The sequence below is a fragment of the Drosophila teissieri genome, chromosome 3L (assembly GCF_016746235.2).
Source record: "Drosophila teissieri strain GT53w chromosome 3L, Prin_Dtei_1.1, whole genome shotgun sequence".
Taxonomy (NCBI): Eukaryota; Metazoa; Arthropoda; class Insecta; order Diptera; family Drosophilidae; genus Drosophila; species Drosophila teissieri.
The window spans coordinates 15,703,337-15,724,244 of record NC_053031.1 but is presented as its reverse complement, the minus strand read 5'-3'; the positions used below and the strand labels follow the sequence as shown (position 1 = coordinate 15,724,244).

General features: G+C 39.1%; 1 protein-coding gene across 1 annotated transcript; it reads right to left on the bottom strand.

Annotated features, from left to right (window-relative positions):
* Positions 1-1,006: 1,006 nt before the first annotated feature.
* On the bottom strand, positions 1,007-1,500 carry LOC122618000. Its single transcript, XM_043794106.1, has one exon. It carries the CDS (start codon positions 1,498-1,500, stop codon positions 1,168-1,170), a length of 333 nt encoding a protein of 110 aa, XP_043650041.1. The 3' UTR covers positions 1,007-1,167.
* Positions 1,501-20,908: the final 19,408 nt, after the last annotated feature.

The window sequence follows — 20,908 nt, the reverse complement described above, 5'->3', positions numbered from 1 at the left end:
AGTAAATGATTTTTATGAACATTTCGTTGTCCTGTTTTTCATTTTGTTAGCCTCCAATAGTTATGGAAATTATATGTATATAGACGATGTTTTATTCAGCCTTGATAAAATTTAGTATTCTTTGTGCTTGTTTTGGTAAACCACAACTCAAAAACCAAGACAAAAATTTCGGAAAATGAAATTATTTGAAATGTAGATCCCACCACTAATTAAAAATGCGTCCATTTCAATTTAGTAATATTTTTATTTCATTTGTATGCATACCATTTGCTTTACTTAGTTTAAATTACATTTAATTGCTTAAAAGAATGTGTAGTTTGGAGTAGTTATGTGTGTAAATATTTCTACTTTTGAACTTGTACTATGTTTATGCTCGTTACGCAAAGAGCGCCTTATCTTCGATTTATTCCGCATAGATTCTTAGCCACATATTGCTTATTGGTATAGATTTATAAACTAGATTGACACGTACACAGCTTACATATCGACGGCAAAGTAAATATAAAAATATGTTTTAATTTTAAAAAATATATTTCCATAAATATTCGCTAAGTTTAAGAAGCACTCTACCTAGGAAGTTGAATCTTTTAAATTTCCCCATAAATAGACACCGAGAGAGTTGTTTGTAAAAAAGTTGTAACTATTTGTAGTTATAGAATATAGAATAGTTTGGCTTATCAACTAAGTTGGTTTGAAAACTAGCTGCTGCTTAAATAATTTTGTTTTTTCTTTTCAGACCATTCTCCAATATTCATTCAGATTTTTCATTCATTTTTCTTTGCACTGGGCCGACCTCCTACGAGAAACCTAACTTATTCCGTTAAACAAGTAGAACTAACTTAAATAAGTTTACTAAACAAATACTTGGACTGTAAATTTTTTTAGCAAAATTATTTATCACATTTGCGCTTATCCAAAGTTTTAAATTTTGTTGTATCCCGACGGATAAGAAACTATGTGCTTAATTTCCAGCAAAGAAAATACATGTATCAAAAGTTAATCTTTTTTTTTGGGTTTTCCTTGGGAAATTGATTCACATTTCTCTGTCACTGTCTCGCTCATTCTCTCTCGAAATTTTCGGGCTGCGCTAGTTCTCACCAACGTAAAGTAATCACAAGTTGCGCTTTTAGGAGCCTTAGTTGGTGCTTAATTGGTTCTTCGGAGTTTTTACTGCGCCTGCGGTTGTATTTGAACGGTGGCCTTTAGTTTGCTGGATTTTCCGGATGACTTGTGCTGTAGGTAAAATTGCTTCAGCACCTTGCACATGGTGATGGCCAGGATTTTCCAGGCCAGCAGTTGCTCCTCGGCACTCGGAGACGCAACTGGCTCACTTGTTGCTCCTGCTGGCGGGATTTCCTCGGCTGGAGCTCCTGATGGAGGACCTTCGAAGTCCACTTGATCATGTCCTGGATCTATGGAGTAAGCCATGGGGCTATCCACTTGATCGCCACTGGGTTCCGAGTTCGAGACGTGGTCTTCTTCGAAGAATGGAATCGCCATAGTTGAGTCCCTCGAAAATTTACGTAAAAATGGCACTTGATAAGTTTGTTTGCTGTGTGGCCGGGGATTTCCTGCTTTTCCAGATCTGAACTCTTGGCGAGTTGTCGTTCGACTGAGGAGCTCAGCCCGCAGGACGCCCGTATTTATACCCGGGAAACGGCGGGAGAATTAGCCACCCTCTTCGCCCGCTTTCTCTTTTCCATCTTCCCTCCCTTTCTGCCACCTCTCTCTCTCTCTCTCTCTCGCTAGCTCTCTATCGAGCTGACTATGAATACTATCATCACGTGCAGTAAACGTTTCCTCAAACGAAATGCTGAGAGAGTCACACTTGTGGCATGTTACATACGTTTTAACATTACGTTTCTTGCCCCTTACGTTACGTTTGAAGTTCGAATTTTCAGGGGGTGGTTCCCAGTGCTGTGGCCTTTCCTACGTTTTTCGAACTAGGATAGGAAAGTTTTCGAACACGAAATAAGTTTAAGGGGAAATACTTTATTTTAGGAAAGTTAAACAGGATAACTTATAATTAGTTATTTTTAGCAATAACCATTATGTTATTACAGAAAGAGGCAGAGTACTATATTATAACTATTTGTTTTTATGTTTATTTTAATTTCTAAATTTTCGAACATCGAAGGGGAAGTAGTCGGATTGCTTATACCAAAGTTCGAAGTGAGATTTTGCTTTGCCTTTTCTTCACTTTTCTTGCCTTGGCTTAGCGGTGACCTTGACCAATTTCCTGTTGGCTTATTCCGGTTTTTTTTTGTGTTTCTTTGCCATGATTTACTATCCACTACGCACGCTTTAATTGTTGATAAAAATTAAGTATTGGAAGCTTGTACTGTCTTATTCTAAATACAATTGTTACATTATATGAGAGCGTTGCTGTATAAGACTTTAAATTCTTCATCTTACATTTTTTTGTAATCTTAAGATAATCAATTTCTCGTCCTACAACTCCGCATGACCCTAAGAACTATCAGTTAGCATTTTGTGAACCACATGCCAGGAGTATTTTATGGAGAAAAGGAGTGTCTGTTGAATGCTCCGCCAAATCAATTCCACAAATCAACATAATCAACTTCTCGCCGTAAGTCCCAAATATAATGCACTCGCCGTCGAAAAACTTCTTTTGTTACCCACAGAGTAAAATGGGTTTGAAGCAGCGCGGAATAAGAGAGAAAGCTGAAATAAGTGCCGTAAAAAATGTAAAAACTTTTTTATAGTTGCCGCATAAAAAGTGTAAAATAAAAACCCAGCTGAAGAAATTTAAGGCAAATCTACGAAAGAATGCACAACAAAAGAAAATCACCTTCGTGGACGTTCAGGTGAGAGGGCGGGGTCCGAAAATGATATCCACGCGATGATAACCCCGAGAAATCAGAGGAAAAATCCATGATCTAATTTGCTAAACACTCGAGCGAAATCAGCGGGGTTGGGCGCATCACATACATATACCTGTAAAACTCACAGAAAGGCTTCTCCAGAGCAAAAGCAAGAGCAAAACAAAGAAAAGAATTGTTTTCGCTTAAAAGAACATTCAAATGGAAATGTTCTGCTTGGCTCAACACAAACAACAAGTGCAGGCGCACACTCAAACTGCATTTATTTAGTTAGCAAGCAAAATGGAAAAAAGCGAAAAGATGCAAAATGGGATCCAAAGGAAGAAACGCATCGCATCGCATGGCATCGAAAGAGTGGCAATTGAGTACCTCAGGCAGACAGACAATGCATATATATACCCATATCTATAGGTATACGTATAAAAGTGAAGTGCGCCGGGGCATGTGCAGCACACGAACAACAAAAAAGACGGCAGGAAAAAATTACAAGAAAGCAGCAACCAGAAAAGCGAGTTTGAAGTCGAGAGTGATAAAAGGATACCCTACTCTCGGGGGTAATTATTATGAAGGACTGCCTTAATATACTCACTCTAGATTATTTGTGATCCTCTTGGGTTATCTAAAGGTAATCAAGGTGTTCAAAAAACATGCATCAAATATGCAGTCCACTTTAACGCGGGTGCACATGTTTGTTTCTATAATTCATTTATTGAGAATTAAAAATATTTTGTAAGAATAACCAAATAAAGAGCATTATTATTCATTCGCACATTATTTTTCTCTGCGAGTCCCGCACTTTCCTTTTCCTTTGGAATTAATTTCCCTAAGTCTCTGCAATGCATCCAACTTATTGCCAATGGGTAGCCATTATAGGGTATTTACCTTTCCAGAACGGATACAACAGGAATTGTAGCATAAAACGCTGGGTCGTTTTCGTCGCAGGGGCACTTTGTTGCCTTCTGTGTGTGTTTGGCTGTCAGATTGATATTAAATTATATACCTTATTATCATTGCAGTGTTTGCTTTTTTTGTTTGCCAGCCATGTCAGAGGGGGCGTGGCAAGTCGTGTTTATTTACAGCTGGCAACAATTGTTGCTGAAATGCATTTCACTTTGCCGCACTTTGGAGGATGCACCTCAAGTCAAAGTCAAAGCCAGGACACTTCACATGTGGTTCCCCATTCTGCATTTATGGGTGGGTTTTGTTTTGTTTTCTTGTGTAAACTGTTATTTTTCAAGGAGGTGGAAGGATACAAGAGCTTTATGCTTGATGGCTGCGCCCAAGTGACATTAAATGGCATCCACATCCTTTGGCTTCTGTCTCGCTCTCTTTATTTCCCTTCTCTTTCCCTGCCGTAAACTGGCTAAAGTGGCAGCTTAAAGTCTCCCTGCATTTTAAAGGTTTTCCATTCAGATGAAGTATTAAATATTTATATTTTCAGCAATTTACGCATTTTTCCTTTATACTGGCCATCAAAATAAATTGAAGTAATTTTAGTTCGGTGCGCAAACTAAATGGGATTAAAGATTCGATTGTTGATTGTCTGGGCAGCTTCTATTTGTTTATTTGCTTTGGCTTTATGGGAGCTAGAAATTGCAATAACGAAGTCTAAACCGTAGTTTTTCAATTCGTCAACGAATATGGGGACTTATTTGTGCTTCAGTTGATCTAAATACGTTTAGAAAAGGTTATGCAAAATTTGCTGATGCAATTCATTGCAGTTTTAACGGATCACTGTGCAAAGTATTAACAATGGTCTATGAGTTTAATCCAATCTTTAAGGATATCAAAGCCCTCCAGAAGAGACTTTTTGAGCTCTATTATATTTATTTTTTTAAGTCGCAATATTCTTTTAAATTGTATTTTCTTTCATATAAGGAACCGGTTTGTACAAAATAATTACCCCAGACCAAAACATTCGGTAACTAACAAACTCATCTACCAAAAAGTGATGGCTAATCGCCTACATTGTCTACTGCCGCCAACCAAAAGTGCTGCACTAATTAACAAATTGATTTATGAAAATGAAAATGACAAGTCTCCAGGGACAAGAACCCAATCATCAGGGTAGACTCGAAAATCTCTCATATGCAAATATTTTGGCAAAAAACAAAGCGGCTACAAAAATGAGGCACAACCACCCTTCCGATGGTCGAAAAACTTTGACTCTGCGGCTAAATCTGGAACTCATCCACCGCAGACAGACATTTAATTAAGGTGTCTTCATGGTTACAATCTGCGACTCAACTCGAGTGGCAAATGAGTCTAATTATTAACGAGGCATTTGCCGCATAATTCATTTGGCAGATCCAAACGCTTCTATTTCAAACGACGAAGTTGCTAAACCTTGTTTTTGGGATGAGTAATTATTTCGAGGCACTGGGTACAGAGGCTTTTGGAAGATATTTATGCATAATATTTATATAAATGTATTTTTGTATGTTTTGAATCTGAAAAAAAGTTACTTAAATAAAATAAATGAATTGTTTGGTCAATTTTTTTTAATTTTTTCTTATCCGAAAACTTTTTCCCTTTGTGTCCGGCAATTTTTCTTTGTGGTGATACCATTTTGATGACTTAAGCCAGGCGTCTGACTTGAATTTATTGCCGGGGTGATATGCTTGTGCCTTGGTCCAACGTAATTTATGCAAATTATTTAGCACTTTCCGCCACCTACAACCCCTGGACACTACAATTAATTTCCAAGTTCAATCATGTAAACCAAAATCCTCCGGCAGTGGTATTTATTTTTGGGTTGGTTTTATTATAATCGAATTTTAAGGATAAACATTGTGCTGCAAACTAAAGTAAATAAACATTCTAGCCCGGCCAAGACATCAAAAGCGTGTTTAATTTATGGTTCGTTAGGTCAGCCAATGGCTGTCAGCAAGTGGAAAGGCTTTTGTCTGGACCAGAACCCAAACCTCAATCCAAACCGTATGCAAATCAAATGGAGTATTCATCTTCGTCAGTTCTTGGACCTTTTGCGGGTCCTTTGAGGTGTTGGCTTAAACACTAAATGGAAATTATACAAAAGGCAACGCACAACCACTCCCAACTTCCACCCCCCAACGATGGGTCAGGAATAATTCCTTTTTGATTTCCCTACCCCGCGTTGGAAAACTGTGGGAAAACGGTCACGACACATGTGAGACGAGGAGGAAAATTTATGTGTGTCCAGTTGGGTCATAAAAAAGGGACAACAAACTTTACTTTCTTCGTGGGGAGATCCAAAGCCATACAAAACATACAATTGGAACGATTCTGCAAGGATCTTAGTGCGGTCAGTTCAAGTAAACATAAAAGGCGACAAAGTGCCACTTTGGTGCTTTCAACTTTCTTCCCTTACTAGTTACTTTTAAATGATTCAATGCTTTCAATTGCCAAGTATTTCTTTTTTATTTTAAACTCCCAATTTTGAGGGTTGTTGGGCAAAGAAATGTCTGCTGGGCATATCAAAAAGCCGATTCGGTTGTTATTAAATGTTTTACGGCCCAACCAGACCAGGATATACAATGGAAATTTTTGAATTGTCGAGCTCCAAGGAGAGTTAATGTTTATTGTGTACTTTTTATTGTCAGCTCAGCTTTTAATTTAAATGATATAACAAAATGTTTGACTTTATATGGTGGTCCCAAAATGTACTTTGGGATATGTGAAATGTTTTAACAAGGGGGGTATCCGTACAAGGCTTTTGGTCATATAAAATTCTCTTCAATTGTGGAACAGTTTCGAAACTCCATAAGAAAATAATGTTCAAGACCAAACAAAAACCAATTGATTTCTAAACAAAAATTGTTGTACTATGATTTCGACGGTTTTCCTTATTGGCCGTTAACCTTTGTAAGAGTATTTGGAATTCCTTGTTTTGTTTTCCTAATCTTGTTTCCCAATTTTCTTAAAAGTAATTCAAAGTAAACGCAGCGCATTAAAAATAATTTTTATGTTCAACTTTATTCGCAATATTCTTTTAAATTGTATTTTTATTTTTGAATGGCTGCGGGGTTGTTTTAAAAGGTTTTCGTTTCTTTTTACTGGATTATATTTATTAGTTCTAAAAAATGTGGCTCTGCTCACTTAATTTCGCAAACCGGTGAGTTGTTGCACAAAACGCTTTTTAACAGCAGAAATAAATTTTGTTTTGAAGGATTTCCTCGATGCAGAACAATTGAAATTTATGATGGCTTCAATTCGGGGGCGTTTGCACTGCAGGAATCAAATAAATTCGGCGATCATAAAATTGTCTGCCAGCAAATCCATCCAATATATCAACATATTTGACTACCAATTACAGACACCTTCTCGTCGACTTTTGGAGGTGGGAAAGATTGTGACTCAACGCACATGATAATTTATCGCACATGCCTACATGAACATGTCACCCCCTCGGAATTCCCTGTTCTGTGGGTGTGGGTCCCAGTGAATATACTCGTATTCATATTTTCCCCATATGACCATTGTCTTTATCCCTTTTCGGGCTCAGATTTGGGCGATGATTTGCAGCCGCTGCCAGTAAATCAAGCCTGCAGCATTAGATCAGATCAGCAGCCTGCAAGGATAATAAATGAATTGTTTATGGACCGACAAAGTGGGCAAAGGCATGTCCCCTGCTTCAATATTTTCTTCGTCTTTTGTTGATATACTGCGTCTTACTTTGAGGACTCTAAGCTACCTACATGAATCTGACTTGAAAATATCGTATGTCATTTTGATTAATTAAAAGTGTTTCAAAGTAATACGGAATTTGTAATCAACCCCCTACTACTAAATTATTACCAAAGGTATATTTCTCTAAAGCTTTATTATTTTTTAAAATTTAAACAACTTGTGAGGACTTGAAGTAATGATCTGTAAGCTTTTATTGCAGACTTATTCACACCTTCTCTCTTCGTCGCCTTTTTATGTAATTCCCCACTTCGTAGTTTCAGTTTCGGCATCCCACAACCTCCAATCCTCATGTCCTGCCGTCGCTGCCCAAAGGACAATTGTCAGGCGTTGCCTGTCATCCGTTTGTTGTTGTTTGTTTCTGGTTGCTGGCCACACGCCGCAGCCAAGTTCCTCAATTAAAAAGGGTCCTTCGCAGGGTGGACGGGTGGACGAGTGTACGGGTGGACTCGTCCATGTCCGGGCAAATACGTCCATTGACGGCAGAGAAAAGAGTTCAATTGATGCCTGACATATTCCTTTGTGCGCCGCGAGGGGTGCGGGGCGAGGGGAAAAGGAGGAGGGGTCATGCAAATTGTCGAAATATTTTCAACTGACCAACAATTGAGTGGGTGGTTCAGAGGCAACGGTTTCCCACCTTTTCACGCTGTTGTGATTGGTTTTTGTCTAATGGAACTCGAGCGTGGCAACAATTTCATTGAATTGGATTTCAATATAGCACAAATATGTCTGTGTGTCTGAATAAAGAGCTCCGCGTTGCTTTCAATACCCTGGAAATAAAGAAAAATAGACCATCGTTTTGCATAGACCAAAGTTATGCTTTAAGTGCCACGAAGCAAATAAGACTGATATTTAAATACATAATTAACACTTCTGGAAAAATACAGAAAAAGTGCTTACTTACAAAGTTACTTAAAGTTATAAAAATATTAGAAGTGGGTAGATCTAGAATAGTTCTTATTTTAAGAGCACTGATTTTTAAAATATTTACCAATCTCAGTCATTGTACGGTATGTGATATTCGCCACACTTGATTATAGAATATTACCTTTTGATTTTGCTGAGGCTCCCCGTCGTAGACACCGCCGAGGCTGTATATGTACTTTCCTTTCACAATTCGCTGGTCATTAAAAGGGACACGTGCAGGGAGGCACGTGACCCGTGCCAGGTTTCCCTTGTTCTACTGAAAACGAAACTCCGAAACTGGACCTGGGATCCCGGGGATCCTGAGACCTCTTCCATTGTCTCGGCTTGCCTTCCTTCCTTCCGTTTCGGTTTACGGGGCACTTGAGGAATATGTTTTACAATGATTAGTGTAAATATTTGAGGGCCAAACTGCTCACACAACACACAGCACACAATGCCGAATGCCCGAGCTCAAATTGGGCCTCGAACTCGAACCGAGAGGCATTTGTCGCTTAATTTTTGTACAAATACATTTCATTATATCGATGTTGCCAGTGCGGTTTTGGTTTCACTTCCGGTCATGCGCCCGAAAGAGAGTCCATCATGTTAATTTGTTATTAATTGTGCCGTGTTGATTTTTGTTTTGATTTCTCTTGTGGCGGCGTCGGGAGAATGGGAAATGCGTGAAGTGAAAAGAAATGAGAACCCTGGGAAAATTTCTTCAATATTTGTTGCTATATGAATACTTACTGGACTTTAGAAACAGACATTTCTGCAGTTTATAAACATTTTTAATTTAGAATATAGACTAGGTAGAAACCCTTTTCTCTGTTTACAACTACTTTGGCCTGCAAGCGACTGGTTCCCAACTTTAAAGCAATTTCAGACCATGCGGGCGCGTCGAATTTCCCGCAACTTGCATAAATTATAAAGCGGAAGAGCCTTTTGGATGGGAGCAGCTTAATCAACATCAGACACACGACCCACGTCATAATCCCTTTACGATGAGCGCCAGATCGAGCCGAAGGAAAGGGTTAAAAAACTAGGATGGGCCAAAAGGAGCGGGCGTGAAAAAAGAGCAACAATGTGGGAATCCCCCCGTGCCACACGGTCTTGCATGTTTTGAAGTATCTGCTGGATTCGGGATTCGGGGCAGCCCATCAATGTCAGTCATAAATTCATCACGCAAATCTGTTTTGCATTCGTGCGGTCACGTGACTTCATCCTCGGCATTAGATAATGTTTGACATTCGGGCATATTAATTGTTCAAATTAAATAGATCTGCTGCAGCCTCTTCGGAGTGTGAACAAAGTGCTGTTGCCACAACAACTTGAGTCGAGGGCAGATGCGAGTTGGTTAACTGGCAGCAGAAGTGGGCCCACAACTATTGGCAATTAAGTTAATTGTGCAAAATTCAATGTACGGCGGGCACCGCAGGACATCGTTGGCAAGTCTACGGGGTAGTTAGTATCGAGGGCGGATTTGAAAGTGGTTAAAAAAGTATTAACTTTGTTTTTTGGAAAAGCAGAGGTATGACAATTGCAGTTAGTGCATACAAACAAAATGTTCAGGTTAAACATGAGCATTTTCGTTTAATAAATACAATCTTACCAATGAAAAAGAAATTCATTTTTCTAATTTATAAAATAAAACTAATTTTCTTAAAAATGACTTTAAAAGCTAGATCATAATTGTTTTTTTTAAGGGTGCATAACATAAAAAAGAAAATATTTAAAAAATTCGGTCTTTTACCACATTTGGAACTGAAGGACATACTATATCGTTGCCTTACCTGTTGAACTCCCCTCGTCGAATTCGTACATCCAAAATAAGCTGCTGCTCATTGTCCTCAGTTCCGGAGTAGCGTTCCTCTTACATAAGTGCAGACTGGAATTCTGGAACGGCATCAGCAGCACCATCGACAGCATCGAGAGCATTATAGTCATCGTCAGCAGAGTGTCAGGCGCAGCTTAGGCAAATAAATAAATATACATATATATAAATAAATCCTGGGACAAAGGACATGGCGCAACAGTGTGTGTGTGTGAGTCAGACATACAAAAACAAATAATTACAAGTAAAAATCGCTGCGAGTATAATGGAGCAGATAATGAGGTGAGGTTGGGATGTGAGGTTGTTCGAGACCGAGACCGGGACCAGACGATGCCAAGTCCCCGGCAATTAAACATTTTCAATAAAATTTACACCTGAGCTCATTTTAATTGAGTTGCAGGCGGTGGGTCTGCACTTGAAAAAGGATCGGCAGGAGCAGATAAACTTGTTCTCTTCCGGACTGAAGCGAGGTGAATTGGAGTGGAGTGGGACGGAGCCACTCGAATCCTTCAGATATAATTGCCCGGCCCGGCCCGGGCAGAGATATTCAAGTTCAGTTCCCCGACTGTCTGTCTGCCACTTGAAAGCCCCCTCCTCTTGATTCCAATTGATTTTTGCTTCAATGTAGTGGAATTGATTTGTGTACGAGTCGCCCCGCCCACTCCACCAAATTAGTTGCCATAAATAAAAAAACGAAAGGAATCCAAACCAGAGCGAACACAACACGAAAAAGTTAAATAAGAAATTGGCAAAGAGAACGGAGCGGACAAGTGAAATATTTTTCTTATTTGGTTCGGAAATTTGCATAAATAAAGTTGCCATGACATCCCCGGGATATTGATATTATATGATATGGAGAAGGTAGCCGCGGCTGGCAAATTTGCGTACGATTGCGCGATGCCCTAATTAAGGGCGGGTATGTTGAATAGCAGTAGCTCTTTAAGAAAAATAAATACTTTTGATGCAGGCACATTTAAATATTTTTGCCTTTCATTTCATAATATCTTTCTGATACTTGCTAGTAGTTGTGTTATAAATATGTTAAATTATACTATCATTTTAAACGAATGTTATATGTTATATGATCAGTTATGACTTCCAAGTTTGGTAAACGAGTCAAATGAAGCTTACTATCTATTTAAGTCGTAGGTACTAGAGATTTCTCAACACCGAATAGAGCAACTTACATTCGAGTTGCCGCTTGCTATCGAGCAACTCTTATGACATCGTGAAATTCTTGCCTCAATAAACATAAATTTGCACTGGCATTCGCACAGAGACCCCAATAACACACCCCTCCCCGAAAGTGTGTGCAACCCTCAGTGAACTATAAAAATTGCCAATAAGTTGATCCCCGGTTCCCCTGATAGGAAATGGACTAAGGCGGAGGACGAGGTCCCGGAAAATGTTGTCGCATGCAAATTTGCTGCCTGATTTGTTCATTTTGTTTCAATTTTCGCTCGCCTCGATTTCCTTTTGCGCCTCAATAAAGTCCTCTACGAGTGCATTCCGCAAATAATTGCAATGATTCGCCTCCCCAAACAAAAAATTTGGGTGTTCGTGTCCTCTGCCCGGTATCATTTTCTATTTTCTGATTTCGATATGGTAATTTTCGTTCTTTTTTTTTGTGCCGTACCGCCTTTGGCCAAACATTTGATACTTGACAATGGGAGGAGTCCTGCCTGCTGTCATTATTAGTATTTGACTTCCGTTTGAATATCACAAGGAATTGTAGCCAAATTGAAAACAAAACTGATGGCAATTCAATAATTTGAGTATTCATTAAGTACTAACTTAGTAATTTCACACAACAGAAACCAATTTGAATCCCTTTGGGAAGACGGTAAAATGAGTCGAAAAATAATTAATATTAGAGAATATTTTTAGTTGCATTGTAAATTATTAAGTTTAAAAAATGTATCCAGTTATTTTACGTAAAGATATGTATATTACATTTTTAAAAATCTGCACCTGCTAATCGAGGCTACTTCCGTCTCCAATCAGTGAAATGAAATTTGGGAACCCTTTTTTTTGAGAAGAGAAACCCTTGTCAGTTGGGGAATTAAATTCAGCATGACTTTAATTATATTTCAACAAATTTTAATAAGGCACCTCTAGACCGTGGTCGTCCTTCTATTTTCCAAATATAATTCAGTTTTTATAATTGCTGCCGGAAGAAAGGAAAAAATTGTTAACAACTTCAATTAAATTATCAACTTTCAGCACGTAAAGGTCTCGACCGATGGGCGAAGTCAGAAAAAATTGGCCGCTGAAAAGTTTTTCGGGCGAGTTTTAACTCAATTTGACTGCGGCAAAGTTTTCCATCTCCTCATTTTTCCTGGAAACGCTTAACGCGGCTTAATTGTGGTCACAGGTGCTGGAGGAAAAATTTTTATCGTTCTGTTCACAGTTTTCGAAAAAAAAAATTGTGTACTTACCCCGAAGGGTGGGTGTCTGCAGCTGGGAGGATGGCTCATTTCGTTTAAGACAATTTTTATGACCTTTACGACTATTTGCCGAGTCGTTGCATTGGATTGGCTTTGATTGCGTTTATGGTCCTAAGCTTCTTGGGCCAGGAATAAAATTCCTCAATTTATTTGTTTGTCTTAGCCACATAAAAAACGGGTCTACACTTCGGACTGCTTTTCGAGTAATTTGATCTTGGTCGCAACTTGCAACCCTTTTTCTTCCTTTTGTCGTGGAGGCCAGAATCTTTAGCGCGCTTTTGAGCGTTGCGCATTTTTTAATTGCTTGAAATTTAATATTTTTTGGCGAGTCTCGATGTTTGTTTTATTTTATGCTAATTATATTCGCATGCAACGCGAAGCAGTCTCTGTTTTTATCTTCTCCCCCTCTTGTTGCCATTTTTTCCGAAAAGCCAATTATAAAATTTCATTTTTGCACTCTTCGCTTTTCAGTTTGTTATTGAAAATAGCTTTTGGCATTGGTAATCCGATAGCCGCAATTAGCAAGGCGAGTCCTGGGAGGTCAGACGAGATGAGAATTTAATAACAATAAGCAGATTGCCGGATTATTTTCACATAAGTGTGGCTTAAAATTAAAGTGATGGCTTTCGAGCGAATTGCTAACAATATGCTCCGTGTTTCAATGTGTTACATTTGAAGTCGTGTCCGGCTGAATTTTATTAACTTTCGATACATAAATTTGTTTAATTAAGCATTTGATAAAACTTAAATCTCTTTTCACCTCTATATATATGCTATCCCAAACTAAATTAAAAACTTCCGCATGAGTCAAAAGTCCCTAAACCCAAGTAAAAGGTGCCAGTCGATGCGCCTTAAAAATGCACACATCTATTTATATTTATGAGCTGACTCGAGTCCTGCTTCGCGAGTGCATTATAATTCAATAATTTCCGCGCTCGCATGGCGTCAGGATTTTTTAATTGCTTTTCAATAACCGGGTCGTGAGGAAGGGGGAGAGCGGAGGGCAGGATGTCCTGCGTGGAGCCTGTTTGGGTGCTGATAAGCCGCAGGATAATCATCGGCATGGCCAACGCGTTAAAATGCTGAAAAATTCATAGGTATGGAGCTGAAATATTTACGATGCGAATTAAAAAGCGCGCTAATGCAATTCACTCGGCCAGCGCTAATTTAAATTTGTAAGTGGCCCTGCAAAATGCGAAAATAAAATTTGAAAAAAGAGCAATGCAATTTGTATTTCGAAACTCCGACGTGGTACATACCCTTTGGATAACACTTTAAAGCATATTGCACACCATTATTATGCATGTTAATATTTATTGCATTTTGATAGGCGAATAAAGTTATCTTTTCCCTTTTTTTTATAACAAAATGGACAACCAAATTATGATGCCCTTCTTCGAATACCCTTTAGTTCGTTCCATAAAAGAGCAACGCATGGCTGCCGCTGACGACGTGTGGTATGCAACAAATTGTTGCATGGCCTTTCAAACTAATGTCCGTTGCTGTCGCCCTCTCTGTCTATCCTGTACGCCGCTCTCGCTCCCTCTCACTCGGTGGGCGGGCAACAATGTTGTGTTAATGTTTACACATGTCCATGACACGACCACAATGAACACGATTCCGGAGCAGGCACCATTCCGGTCTCATTTCCAGGCCAGACCAGACCCTACACAGGCAGATCATTTTGAACTTGGAATACCTTACATTCGAAAATAAATGATTTTTAAAATTGGATTAAAATATAGTCAAATTAGTTGATCTTTTTTAATCAAATGCAATGCAAATAAATCATTTTAAGCCTGTAAAATATGATTTTCAGCCCTGAATACTTTGAATATTATTATTACATTCACTCCATCGCAATGGATTCATCCAACTCATCCAATAGTCCATCCAACTTTGAATTGTGCAGCTCGTAAAGTTTTGTTCCAAGACTATATAAAGTCTTTTCCTTTTCTCGCGGTGTACCTGGTCAAGCCAATTCAATCCAATCCAGTCGGGTCTGTCCATAAAGTGCATCAGTTGCGCTGCACTGCACTCTGGAGTTCCGTTGAGCTGAGCTAAGTGGAGTGGAGTGGAGTGCCTCGAAATGCACGGTGTCTGTTCGGGTGTCGATAGCAGGCCTTAATTAAAATTAACATTTTTTGCACAAAACTTAACAGGTCCTTTTTACATTGTGGGGCTATGCTTTTAGGCCAGAGTTAACTCAATTTGGGAGCCCTGGCCACTGGGAGCCTGGAGTACCGTTGGGGATATGGGATGCATGGGATGTGTTTTAGAGGGGCCTTTATCTCCTATGCAATATTTCTATTGATTCTGATGATGGTTATTTAATTTGGAGCGTCAAGTGTGCGTTATTGATGCGCACTGGATGGCCTTTGAGTGCATTTGCCGTTTTAATAGCCTGCGGATGTCAGGAGGGCTTCATTTTGTGGCAAGGCACACTCCGGCGATGGGGGAATATTCCTAACGTGTCCTCGATTTGGGACTGAATAAATGTGTTGGCGGGCATAGGTGTAATTTGGCTTAGCAAATTATTACATAGAAATGGCTGGAACGAGTAGGAATTTATTAAAATTAAATATTTATATTAATATCATACTTAAAATATTATTTATATATCATATATAATATAAGTATTAAACTAAAGATTGTATTAGATCATCACATTTTTGTTCGAAAGTAAACACTAGATAATGAAGCCTTTCGATTTATTTGTATTTTGTATTTACGAATATATTTAATAACATTTATATACTGATAATAATATGGAATTGTATTATATATTATGCTGACTTATTGGCAAATTTGTCTTTTTCTCTTTTAAGGCAACAAGTTTTAGCGCGAAAATAAACTTGAAATCGTATTATTTATTCGCAGGGACATTTATTTCTGCTTGACTACACTATTTGCATGTCAAGCTATACTGGGAATTCCCCATAATCCGGGAAAACACAACATTAATGCACAGAAGGCGAAAGCCGCGCAAAACCGTATTTAATAACCAGCTCATATTTCCACATAGTTTATTTGACTTTTTGCGAAAATGCATTTCCGCGCCAGTCGCGAGCAGCCGCCGGCGTCAGGGTTTTAACAGGTCTGCATGGGTAAATATCAATATTTACACCTTTAATTAAAAACGCTAACAAGGTTATTTAGTGTGTTGTGAACGTGGCAAAGGGGGGCAGGGGGATTGGCCAGGAAATCTGGCAGGAAGTCAGCCGTGGCCTACAGCGAAGCTTCGGTTACGACGCTTTTGCCTCGGCGTTCGCTTATTTTCGACCCTTTCAGCCGTGGCCGGAAAAGCTTTTAAGCGAAAATGCCAAAATGAAAATGTAAAATTTATTTCTCGTTCACTTGTTTAACTTAACATTAATGCACTGTTTGCAATGCACGCTCGTTTGTGCGGAAACTTGATGGAACGGTGTAAAATTATGGCCAAAAGATGAATTCGAATATTAATCAAAGGGTGCACAAACCTGCCGTCATGATTTTGAACTTTTTTCCAAAGCTAATAAGTTTTTTCTGCACCCAATAGTGAATAGTGCAGTTATTAATTTTTTTTCAATGCGGAGTCTTACCAACTTAGCTCATATTATGTTGTGTACAAAGACAAAATAGTCTTTTATTTGCAACGAATCTTTTATATCATTTTACTCTACGAGTAACGCGTATAAATAGCACTTTTCTTTTAAATGTTATACGACAATTGGAACCGTAATCGAAGGGAGCTTGAAAGGAATTAGTCATCCGTTGGTCAGCATTCCGGCGACTTCACTTGCCACTTTGGAGGCATCGACAGCCACTCCCGGATGCATTGTGTGCCTAAAATATTTGTCATATTGCACGTGCCACAAAAAGCTGCATCGCCGCCGCCCACGGCGCGAGGTGGTGACATTAAAATCCCGGCTGCGCTGCATGTCGTTTAATTAAAAAATGCCCCAAAAGCATTTACTCAAACCCAAGTTTGTATTTAAAAGGGCAAAAAACCAGTGCAAGCATTGGTGCAGTGGGAAGAAGGGATGTGTGCATTTTAATGAAAGCGGAAACCAAATAATCAGCAAGTGACAATCTCCTAGGGTGGTGGTCAAGCTCAGATGGAAAAGTAGTGCACTGGAAAGAATAAAAGGTACTACTAATAAATTTTAAAAATTATTACGGTTTCAGTTATATATTTTCTGTAATTAAGGGTGAAAGTAATTCCTCTCTTACTTTCCAACCTAATGGTTAAAAATACTTTACATTTCTTAATTTTCTATATTTAAAAGCTTTTTTCTACCAAAAATTGGAATTTATCCAGTGCAGAGGCGAACAAAGCGCCAGTGCCAAATGAGAAAAGTGCAACCCGTGGAGCGTATGAATTTAATGATTTAATCGCAGTCCGCCGCCCCTTTGGTGCCACGCCTTGTTGACACTGCATGCGTGTCAAGAGAATTTGTCAAAAAATGCAACCGCCGGTGGCAGCCTCAAGGGAAATTGGACAAAGCCAAGTGGACTTGGAGCACGCGGAACGGGATTAGGGCTGCACTTGGCCAAGTTATTGACTTTGTGTGTCTGTCAAATCCTGGCATGTGGTCAACATTTAAGTGTAATTAATGCCCGCGGCCACTCGCCGGTTGCATTTCAGCCGATCTCCTCCTCCGGAAGCCGGAATATGAAAACCAAATATTGCGCCTAATTTGATTAGCGTGTCTGCGCCCAGATTCCGATTGCATTTTTCGGTTTTATTTGTGCATCGCAGCCCGCGGCAATTTTCGCTTCCGCAGTTGTGCCCATCAGGAGCAATTCTTCATTATTCTTTTTTAGTACTATGAATTTGATATGAGATATATGCGTTATTATACATCTAAAAGTACATTTAATTTCTTGTTTGGTAAGCAGTTTTCATGTAAATCATATAATATAATATGTCATGTGCAATACACCATATCTACAATATGGAATGTTATACGAACTTCTCAGTAACTTACCTTAGGGGATAGTTGGCCCCAAGTTCCTCAAGTTTATTCCTTTCAATTTTCCCAGGAGGAGGCGGCTAATCGAAAGTGTTTCTGCTTTGGAAATTAATAGTTTTCCAACAGCAGGAAACTTTTAAACGCTTTGAAACTAAATGCAAATGTGCCATCAAGTTCAGTTCCTTTTCTTGGCTGATTTTCTTAGGCGGGCAAATTGAATTTCACTTGGGTCCGTTGAAAGGTTTTCCATTCCCATAGTTTTCATTAACCCCCGCAAGTCCCGTGGGGCCTTTGACGCCTCGTGTGTGAAGCATAATTACAGGCACTAGCCAAGTTCTTCAATTAAAATTTATTTGGTTTTCGGTGGGGGATGGAATTCTGGTGAGTGTGTGTGGGTTATTTTTAGTTTTCATGTCGAACTAGAGAAGTTTTGGACTCGCTTCGATGCGGTTATGTGCGCTTTTTAATCCTTTGTGCCACTGACAAGCCAATTAATGATGATTTGTGGTCGCTTTGTGCAAACGACTTGAACTACATCATATAGTGGGTTTAATGTGAAAATAACAGCTTGCGAAAAAATGCAAGAAAAATGTAGGAAACGTATTCAGTTTGAAATCATAAAATAAATAAATAAATTCATTTAACTGTATCTTTTACGTATTAAATAAATTTATCATGTCCAAAGGCGCTGATGATGAATTAAGTAAATAGAATAGAATATAAATGGAAAATGTTGTTAGTTATTATGCAAGTACTGTTCACATATTTTGCAGTTAACAATATCAGAATTGGTTCTTTTAAACATTATACATTGAGCCCATTTGTTTAACTATTCGCACATTGAACACATTGTTCTCCAGCATTTCGATAGGGCTCGCTCATTCTTTTAAAGCTAAAAAAAACCCTGTGGCCATATCGAACACACTCTCACACTTAAGTGTCCAACAGAAAAGGGAAAAAACTCGTTGGCAGTCATAATGATGACACACTTACCACATAAACCGCACGCACCACATATACATACATACTATAGCCACCACCGAAACCGGATCCAACTCGGAGTGTTGCATGCCACCCACGGGGGGTGCGGCAAAAGCGCCATAGAGCTGGGAAAAGCCCCGAAAAAAGGGTTGGCAGGGAGGGAGGGGGAAAGGCTTGCCACTAAAATGCACGCTAATGAGTTTCAATTACGACCAACTGACAAGATGGGACGCTCTGAAACAGTTTTTATTTTTATTGACATGGCATTTGGGCGCCGCAGCCTCATTTCCCCCGCTTGTTTTCAGTTTCGGTGTCGTCGCTTCTGTTGTCAATTTGCGTAAAATTTTTGTCCTTTTTGAGTGTTTGCTTGTCGCTACTTTGATTGAAACTAAACGACGAGCTGAGCTGCGGCTGAAGGTGTGGGACGGAGGGGTTGGGGATCGCGAGTGCTTGATTTTAATTAAATTCCCATTCCCGCAGAATGCGGCACAAGCAGCTGAGCCTCATCGACCTTTCGTCCTGTGGCCTCAATGCCCGCTGCTCTGCATCTGTTTGTCACTTGTCATCCTGATTTCGGTTGCTCTACATCGGGAGTACTTTGACTATTAAGCCGTATTGGTCTTAAGACTGTTTTTCCATATCATTATGGTATATGATAATTCAATAAAATTGATAGCAGTAAACATTTTAATTCAATAGTTATTGTTTTTACAATTGCCTTTCCGCTGTAAACCGCCAGCTTACTCCTGAATTGAAAAACTAACCCATATTGTGTTTAAAATCCTGTGGTAACCGACAGTTAATAATAGTAACTAGATTTATGAAAACCAAATTGCTTAATGTTTTTTATTTATTTTACACAGTACTTATATTCCAACATACACCTCCAATAAGGCTTATAGGACCACCATTGCAATCCTTGTTTTTTAAAATCGTAAACTTTTATGATTACAAGAGCACCAGGGCGTTTGTTGTTATTTGTGTCCCTGCTCCTGGTGTCCTGGTATCCTGGTGTCGTCGTTTACTTTGTGGCCTGGAGTCGGTGTTGCCATTGGCACATGTTACAGCAACCGAGACTCGTCTAAATGGTTATGGCGCCGAGCATTTTAAATAATTAATGGCCGAGTTGAGAGCGAGTGGAGTACAAGTGCACATCGCACTCAAACTCAAAGTCAAGCCGAAGCGGCAAAGTAAAGCAGCCAGCTCGACGGAGGCGCCACAAATGTAATAAAAATGTTGGGCCAAAACTTTGACCAAGATGCCGACAACGAAGCAGAAGTTTGCCGACTTTGGCTAAAAATCGACTCGACTGCATTTCAATTCCCAAACGATTATAAACTACCGACCGTTTGCAAATTTAATTTACAACTGCACAAAGTGAACAAACCGCAACAAGAGCTCGAAACGAAGTTTCTACTTTGTTAAAGTCGGAGGGCAGACTTTTATTTGCCACCTACACAACAACTTTTGCTCGAGGGTCAGCTGCCAGTTGGTGCAACTGGAATTGGCTGCTAACTGGGGAGTATATTTGCACTGGAAGGAAAGCGAGCGAATGGCAGTTATAATATTAATTGGACTCGGAGCACGAAAGAAAATTGGTCTCTGATATTTTTTGATTTTTTTCAATTAAATTTTTTAAATTGTACTGTCTGAACCATTATTATAAAATCTTTGTCAAACTGCTTTTAAAAATTAATTTTTCATTATATGTATTTAATTTAAAGCATAAACTATACCAACTCATAGATTGAAGATTTACTTGTTGCTTTTATACATTATCTACTGAATATATATTATAATCATCGATATTATTTTTCTTGGTGTGAGGAGTATAGAGAAAAGTTTGCCAGAACAGGAAATTATGTTTATTATTACTTTGGCACACACAAGTCGGACGCCAAGTGGCCAAGAGCTTTTCCCCGAACAATATGCAAATGTGCAGCAGCGAAAGGTGCTAAAAGGACTCTAACAAGGAGTGCCTCAGTCCCATTCTCAACCGTTGCCGAAAACTTCAAATTTAAATTAATAAGACAGCAGACGGGATCGCCCAGTTGGATAAGCTTCGTTAGCCTCGTGGAACATCATCATCAGGAGCAGCGTCTTTTTCCTTGAAGTGCTCACTAAATTGCACTTTAATTGCACTTTTGGAGAGAGCCAGTCGATGGGCAAAACTCAAAACTTTTGTTTTCCTTTTCCCTGCGAAAATTTTCGGCCATTTTCTGAATGGGGTGCAGACGGGAAATTGGCAATCATCATAAATAAGTGATTCAAATTAAT

What these genes read in the sequence shown, in the direction of transcription:
- LOC122618000 (XM_043794106.1), bottom strand. Translation starts at nt 1,500, where the DNA reads ATGGCGATTCCATTCTTCGAAGAAGACCACGTCTCGAACTCGGAACCC.